This window comes from Equus caballus, chromosome 12 (assembly GCF_041296265.1).
Source record: "Equus caballus isolate H_3958 breed thoroughbred chromosome 12, TB-T2T, whole genome shotgun sequence".
In the NCBI taxonomy this organism is placed as follows: Eukaryota; Metazoa; Chordata; class Mammalia; order Perissodactyla; family Equidae; genus Equus; species Equus caballus.
The window spans coordinates 17,990,890-17,999,389 of NC_091695.1; the positions used below are offsets into that span (position 1 = coordinate 17,990,890).

General features: G+C 33.8%; 1 protein-coding gene across 1 annotated transcript; it reads left to right on the plus strand.

Annotated features, from left to right (window-relative positions):
* Positions 1-379: 379 nt before the first annotated feature.
* Positions 380-1,312, plus strand: OR5W58 (olfactory receptor family 5 subfamily W member 58). The gene is given in 1 exon segment (NM_001391745.1): positions 380-1,312. A coding segment is annotated over 1 exon segment (933 nt).

Consider the following 8,500-nt stretch of genomic DNA (forward strand, 5'->3'; position numbering starts at 1 on the left):
TCGTCTCTTCCACATTATTTTGAGTGTAGAATGAGATATTAATTCATCTAAATCTACGCCAGAGAGAAGAAACTTAAAGTCTGGAGAAATAGAACTTACAGAAATTCACGTATATTATGAATGATATGTACACCAGATAAAAATTTTCCAATATCTATCTCAATTTATTTTTTATCATTCTCAAATACTTAGCAACCCTTCTTTAATTGATGAGTAATTTAATGGGAACATGGCTGGATAATTTTCTGAGCATTAAAAAACAATTACAGAAAGAAATTGTGTTCTCCTGTTCAAATATTTGTGGACTTCTGGAAAAGTTAAAATGTATCTATCATTTTTTTTATTATTTCCTCATAAATTTAGGTAAGAACAAAGAGGAATGATTGGAGAAAATTGCTCCTCCTTGAATGGATTCATTTTCTTGGGAATGTCCAATAACCCTGGGATGAAAGTGATCCTGTTTACCATGTTTATAGTTGTTTATCTCATTAATTTTGGGGGAAATCTTGGAATGATTGCTTTAATTAGAATGGATTCCCAACTGCACACACCGATGTACTTTTTCCTCAGCCACCTCTCTTTCTGTGGCCTTTGTTATTCCACAGCAATTGGTCCCAAGATGCTGGTGGATGTATTTGCCAAGAACAAATCAATCCCCTTCTATGGCTGTACTCTGCAATTCTTCATCTTCTGTACCTTTGCAGATTCTGAGTGTCTATTGTTGGCTGTGATGGCCTTTGATCAGTACAAGGCCATTAGAAACCCATTGCTCTATGTAGCCAATATGTCCAATCGAGTGTGCTCCCTGCTCCTGGCTGGGGTTTATCTGGTGGGAATGGCAGATGCTTTGATGCACACCTCATTAACATTCCACTTATGCTTCTGTGGGTCAAATGAGATTAATCATTTCTTCTGTGATTTACGACCACTTTTCCTCCTTTCCTGCTCTGATACACAAGTCAATGTGTTGGTATTATTCACCATTTTTGGCTTCGTTGAACTGAGCAACATTTCAGGAGTTCTTGTCTCTTACTGTTATATTATCCTATCAGTCTTGAAGATCCACTCTGCTGAGGGGAGGTTCAAAGCTTTCTCCACCTGCGCCTCTCACTTAACAGTTGTGGCAATTTTCCAGGGAACTATTCTCTTCACGTATTTCAGGCCGAGTTCTTTATATTCCTTAGATCAAGACAAAATGACCTCATTGTTTTACACACTTGTGATTCCCATGTTAAACCCTCTGATTTATAGCCTGCGGAAAAAGGATGTGAAAGAGGCCCTAGAAAAATTGAGAAGTAAAAGATGGTTTTAAATACTTGTGTGTACACATACACACTCACACATTTAATGATTGTTATTTTCATAAAATTATATAATATGATACAAGAGAAACATAATTTTCTCACATATTTAAATAAATGAGTATCTGTAATAAAGCTCGACCACAAGAAAATGTTGCAGTTCCCCAAATCTGTCAAGATTTACCATGGTCTTGAATTTAGTTGTGATCCATCTTTTTGTAGAAAATGTTCCCAAACCTTCTAATTTTGCCACTTTTTTTAATCATACTTTCACTCAAGCATCATTTCAAGTACTAAGATTTATTGTGTTCACTATGTGCTCTTTGTGCATTTAGATGCTCTGCATTTCAGGATGAATCCAGGAGTTTCTATACTAATAAACTCTATAATGAAGAAAAATAAATAGACGTTACTTAACTAAACACTCAAATAATTCCTAATAAGGCTCAAAACTTTCATAAAGTTAAAAATTGGAGGTTAACAATCTAGAAAAAATGTGAAAATCTAGTCGGTAGAAGAAAAGCTTCCCTGGATGGAAATGAATATCTGAATAGTCTTAGATCTAAAAAGAAATGCGATTTGGGGAGCAGAAAGGATTCTAGAAAGAGAGCCTGACAGGTACAGAAGTCTTCCCGTGGCCGATTTTATAACGTTTTAGCATTAAAGAATCCCAAGGATAGGTTATAAAGAGCAATGTAAAGTGCCTTGATAAATTACATCATTGCGCTGTAATTATTTACTATCAACTCCTCTATCACTTCTTGCAGGAAGCTTCTCTTCAATTCCTCCCCTTTCTCAGCTTTGGTTAAATGTCCCTTTTTATAGTTCACAGACAGCTGTCTCCTTTAAGCATTGTTTTAATACCACCCTGTTCATTCAATCACCGTCTCTAATATGCAATTTTGAGCCATTTTTGCTCAAGGACTGAGAATTCCATCCCTGTTATCCAAAGTACCTGCATAGTGTTTGGGACAGCAAAAGGCAAAACAAACAAATAAAAACAATAAAATAAAATTGTAGATAACATGTTTGACTGCCTATTAGATGTCAGTAACACAAAATTAACTGAAGTTATGGTATGTGGCTTGTATATATACATTTTATAACTTTTATGAAAGTACGTATAGTGGATGTGGATACTAAAGTAATGGTTCTGTAAAGACATACATGCCGATTACACTTAAAGTAAAGAGGATTTGCCTATGTATGTTCTTAATATTTGTCTGTTTCATCTGTCTCTGCTATTGCTTCTGACAGTTAAAGCACTGAATCAGCTTGTTGAGACAACATGGTTATGGCTATAGAATTGAAGGACCTTGAAAGACTCAAGGTTACTCTTTATTATCCATTAGAATGATAGAAGTTAAAGGCCATTGAATGTCTTAGATTTTCTAGTTGCCATTGTAAAATGCCTTTGTGGGAAATCATTTCAAAATGGAAGTAAAACCCAAGAAGACTCTCTGATTTTCCAAAGAGCATTTGTGGGACAGTGTGACCTATCACATTATCATGACAGAAAAAAAAAATATTATGGAGACTATTTCTCTTCTTTTTGACAAAAGGCTTTAAGGGTTTTCAACTGAACTATATTTCCTCAGTTAACAAATGCTCTTCTGGAATTGTTACTTATGAGTAGCAGCATGGTAGAAAACACTGTTTGAAATGTATTGTCTAAGAAAAATGGGATGTCAGTGGATCGCTGCTAATTTAGATGAAGTAAATATTTCACCTTTTTAACTTATCTCCCTCCATTATGAAAAGTATATATTTTAGAATCAAAAGACTGATTATCAATATATTGACAGTTTTATCAGGATGAAAGGGTTTGAACTAAAGAGATGAGAATGTTAAGCCCTGTAAATGAAATTCCAAACTTAGAATTGATTGATTGAATTAATTGTGTGCTTCCTCACCCTGAATATATTAGGCTTAATAACACATTACAAGGAATATATTTTTAGGAGATTCATGACTGAAACAGAACTTTGGGGAGATGTCGTCTAAGGACTCTTTTATCTCCATATTCTACATAAATAGGGGACACCACATCAAAATACTATGATGTTTTATAGCCTCTCTACTTCCATTCTATCATTCCCTTCCCTTCTTCGGTTCTCTACATGACATCATTCTCACACATCCCCAGTGACTGATGGACAATATAATTGTCCAAATAAAGTATTTTTGGGGTTAAGGAAAGGTCTTTAATGATAGTGACATAGGAAGCTCCTGAACTCCCCTTTTCCCATGGACACGCCAAATGAACAGCTACACATGCCACAATTCCCTCTGAAGGAAATCAAAAAAACAGCTGAGTGACTCTTACACATCAGAAGAATGAAAAAATATCCACAATGAAATGGCTAGGAAAAGCTGAGACAGACTTTTGTAATAAATCCTACCCCCAGCACAGGGACATACAATTGGGAGGAAACCTCTAGCTCTCAGCTTCTCCCTGACAAGTGAACGATTTGGACTCCACAACTAGAAGCCCAACTTTTAAGACTCTCAGCAGAGGGATAGGCCTCCAAATCCTCTATCCTTGAAAGCCAATGGGACTTGTTTAAACAAGACCCATGAGACTGTAGCAAATAAAGAAGTAGTTATTAAGAGAAGCCAGCACTAGCTGCAGCTATCACACCAGGGCTCAGAACTGAGAGAGCAGGCAGAAAATCTCTCAGTCTTTCCCTGAATGGAATCTATACGCAAACATTAAAAGCTACTGCCTCAGGGACAGGCTGCTAATTTAGCAAGCATTGTGTGGCTGACTGAGATCCTCCCTGGAGATCAGAAAAGCCTGTGGGCACCCCCCTCCACTCTCTCCCTCTTGTTCACCTCAAGTCAGAAGTATATCCCTGGAAGGATCTTGCATAGACATCTGCACCCCAGCTTTTGTGATTGCTATCTGAGGAACATATCCCCAGATATCCTGGCTCTGATAACCAACAGGACTTCCATTCGGGAATACCACTGAAGTTTAAAATCATGCCAAGCACACAATGGTATGAAACTAGACAACACACAGAAGTAGAAAACTGGAAAATTCACAAATAGATAAAGAATAATCAACATGCTCTTGAACAACCAATGGGTCAAACTAAAAATCAATAGAGAATTCAAAAAAATATCTTGAGATAAATAAAAATACAAATATAACATGCCTAAAGTTAAGGGATGTGGCAAAAGCAGCTCTAAGATGAAACTTTATAGTTAGAAATGCTTACATTAAGGAAAAAAAGGTCTCAAATAAACACCCTAACTTTATACCTCAAGGAACTAGAAAGAACAAAGTCCAAAGTTAGTAAAAGGAATGAAATAACAAACATCAGAGCGTAAATAAATGAAAGAGAGATTAAAAAGACATAGAAAAGATCAATCAAAAAAGAGCTGGTATTTAAAGGATAGACAAAATAGATAAGTCTTTTGCTAGACTTACAAAGAGAAAAAACGGAAGACAAAAATAAATAATATTACAAATGAAAGAAGATACATTATACTTGGTATCGCACAAAGAATCATAGAAGACCGCTATGAACAATTATACATCAAGAAATTGGACACCTTAGAAGAAACTGAGAAATTCCTAGAACACACAACTCACAGAGAATGAATCATGAAGAAACAGATAATCTGAACAGACCAATTACTAGTAAGGAGAGTGAATCAGTAACCAAAAAACTCCCAACAAAGTCCAGGACCAGATGGCTTCTCTGTGAATTCTACCAACATGCAAAGAATTAATACCCATCTCTCTCAAACTCTTGAAAAAACCAAAGATGAGGGAACCCTTCCAAACTCATTTTATAAGGTCAGTATTACCCTGATACCAAAATCAGATAAGGAAACTGCAAGAAAATAAAATTAAAAGCCAATATGTTTGATGCACGTAGACGTGAAAATCCTCAGCAAAATTTCAGCAGACTAAATTCAAAAGTCAATTAAAAGGATCATATACCACAATCAAGTGGGATTTATTCCACAGATGCAAGGATGGTTCAACATCTGCAAATCAAACAATACAACGAATTAACAAAATGAAGGATAAAAATTATATGATCCTCTCAAAAGATGCAGAAAAAACAAGTGACAAAATTCAACATCCTTCCATGATAAAACTCAGCAAACTAGGTGTAGAAGTGACTTACCTCAATATAAATAAGGGCAATAAATGACAAGCCCACAAGTAACATCATAGTCAACAGTGAAAGGTGAAATCTTTCCCTCTAAGATGAGGAACAAGACAAAGATTCCCATTCTTGTTAGTTTTAGCCAACGTAGTGCTGAAAGTCCTAGCCAGAGCAATTAGGAAATAAAAGAAAGAAAAGCCATCCAAATCAGAAAGCAAGAAATCAAATTGTCTCTATTTGCAGATGACATGATATTGTATATACAAAACCCTAAAGACTCCTCTGAAGAACACTTAGAACTAATAAACAAATTCAGTAAAGTTGCTAAAAACAAAATCATTGTACAAAAATCAGTTGCATTTCTATACACTAATAATGATCTATTAGAAACAGAGTTTAAGAAAACAATCTTATTTATAATAGAATCAAAAAGAATAGAATAAAATACTTAGGAATAAATTTAACCAAGGAAGTGAAAGATATATATATTGAAAACTGTAAGTTATTGATGAAAGTAATTGAACACACAAATAAATAGAACAATGTTGCATGCTCTGGAATCAGAAGAATTAATATTGTTAGTTTAAAATCAGGAAGCGTGATGCCTTTAGTTTTCTTCTGCTTTCTCAAGACTTTTAACTATTCCAGGTGTCTTTTGGTTCCATACAAATGTCAGGATTATTTTCCTATTTCTGTGATAAACACTATTGGGATTTTGATAGAGCTTTCATTAAATGTGTAGATCACTTTAGGTAGTATAGATATTTTAACAATATTTAGAGAGGACACAAATTTACACTCAAATGCTTCTCACCTTTGCAATATTACAATGAATAAAGGTAAAACTAAATTTTTTTTAGAAAAATAGGATCTTGGATTTTCTTAAAGCTTTTTCCATACACTCACGTATGTGTGATCAATATTAGCTGAAATGGTCTCCAAAAGCCTCTTTATTTTTACTATCGGTCCATCACTCACCTAACCACTTAAAATATTTAAGAAGTATTGAATTAGACATCAGTTGTGCAAGTCCTGGTGCTAGGGCTACGGGAACTATGCAAATTAGCCAAACACTGCTATTATTTCTAAGGAGATTGCAATGTGGTAAAAGACATAGGTAAGAATAAAGTAAAGATAATTTAAAGAAACTGTGGTAGGTATAGCGGACATAGTACAGTCATAAAACAATCGACACCTGATTGAATGATGTGACTGGAGAAATGGAATCACATGGACTTAATGAAAAAAAAGTATTTATTATAACCATTGTAAAATTGGTGTGTTTTTAGTGGGAAGGTGAAGGACATTGTTTCAGAAATGAAAGAAACATAAAAATAATTAAAGATAAATAATAGTTAAAATAATTTATTAAACACATTAATGCAATAAATTCAACAGAATAAATAAGAATTGAAATTAAAAAATTAAGTAAAGGACTTCTTTGAGTTTAATTAGATGTCTGATTTCACTGGAGGAAGATTCTGTAGACTTAGGGTAGCAATGACTCACAGTATGAAATAATTTTACCTTCCTGACATTGATCGATCTGGTTCAAGCGTAAGAATTAAAAGTTCAGCGTTTGCTGAAGTTGTTGAAGCATTCACAGGGGAAAATTCAGAACTAGAAACCTAATTAATTGCATGCTTGCATAGTCCAAAACTGTGAGGGTGTAGGCTTTAGCGATTTAAGTCCCAAATATCACTAAGAAAAGTAAAATGTGATCTGTCTATATTGTTCAGCTGACAGCTGTAAACACAGAAAACAAGCTCCTCACAGGTTGGTTTCTGAGTCACCAAATTTAAAAAGTGAAGAATAAAAACGTTACATTTGGAAAAATGAGGAAGCAAATATTTAGAAAGCTGTAACTAAATTTTTTTTACTTACTTCCTCTAGTTATTCGTCTGAAACCTAATGGCAAAAAATGATATTCCTTAATAAAGCAGGGTGAATTCACTTCATTTTTATTAGCAAATGAACAGTTTTACTTATACCTTAGCCCAAATTAAGATGAATAATGTTTATTTTTTTAATCAGTGTGGAAAAGTATATGAAAATTTAAGGTGTTTTTCTAGTATTTTTAAATAGTAAAAATTGAGATATCACAATACAAATACTAATTACTGTATATTCATCCCCATACAAACCAGATATCACTTTTAATCATCTAGAAAATAATGAGACCATCATTCATATTCCATCAGAGAGACATAGGTGCATGCACACACATGCACACACACACACACACACACACACACACATACAGAAGCCTATATACCAAAGATATATTCATTATTTCTATTCAAACCTCTATTTTTAATGAATGAGTCAGGTTTAAAATCTAAAGGGATGGAAACGTACATGTTAAATTCTGTATACCCACTTGTTTTTAGCATTTTTTGCTTTTTCTTGTCAAGGGAAATGTCCTTTGCCACCAGACTGCTCTGACATGTAGGTAATAATAATGAGGCAACTCAGAAATATATTCTAGAGAAAATTTATTAAAATATATTTAATGTCTCAATAAATAGTAAAACAATGTAGACCAAAAACGTTAACATCATATTGTTCATTATTTTTGAAACACAAATATGTTCATTGTGTCTGAATTTAATACGTCTTAAGCAAATCATGATTTTTGAAGAATTCACTAAGATTAATCACTTTTAAGCCAAATTGGATATTTATTTTTCAAATATAAGGCTGTATAATCCAGCTTTGTCTTTAATTTAGGCGTCATTTTCGTATTACCTTTGACATGTAATGAGCTTTCAGTTCATGACTGATTGCTGAGATACATCAGTGAGGGTTCACACAAGCCACATATCTTATAGATGACATCTAAATTTAAAATCAAACTTTCTCAAAATCCTGTCCCAGACACTTTAACTTTTGTAAACAACATAACAATCAAACTTGTTTAGGCTATGTTCTGATGATAAAGAATATAGTGTACTGAAATAAGTCCTTTCTGATTTACAGATTATATTTTTGTGCGCATCAAGAAGAGTTAAAACTTTGATCTACCATTTCCTTGATCATTTCTGTAGCATTTTAGAAGAAAAATAAAGAAGA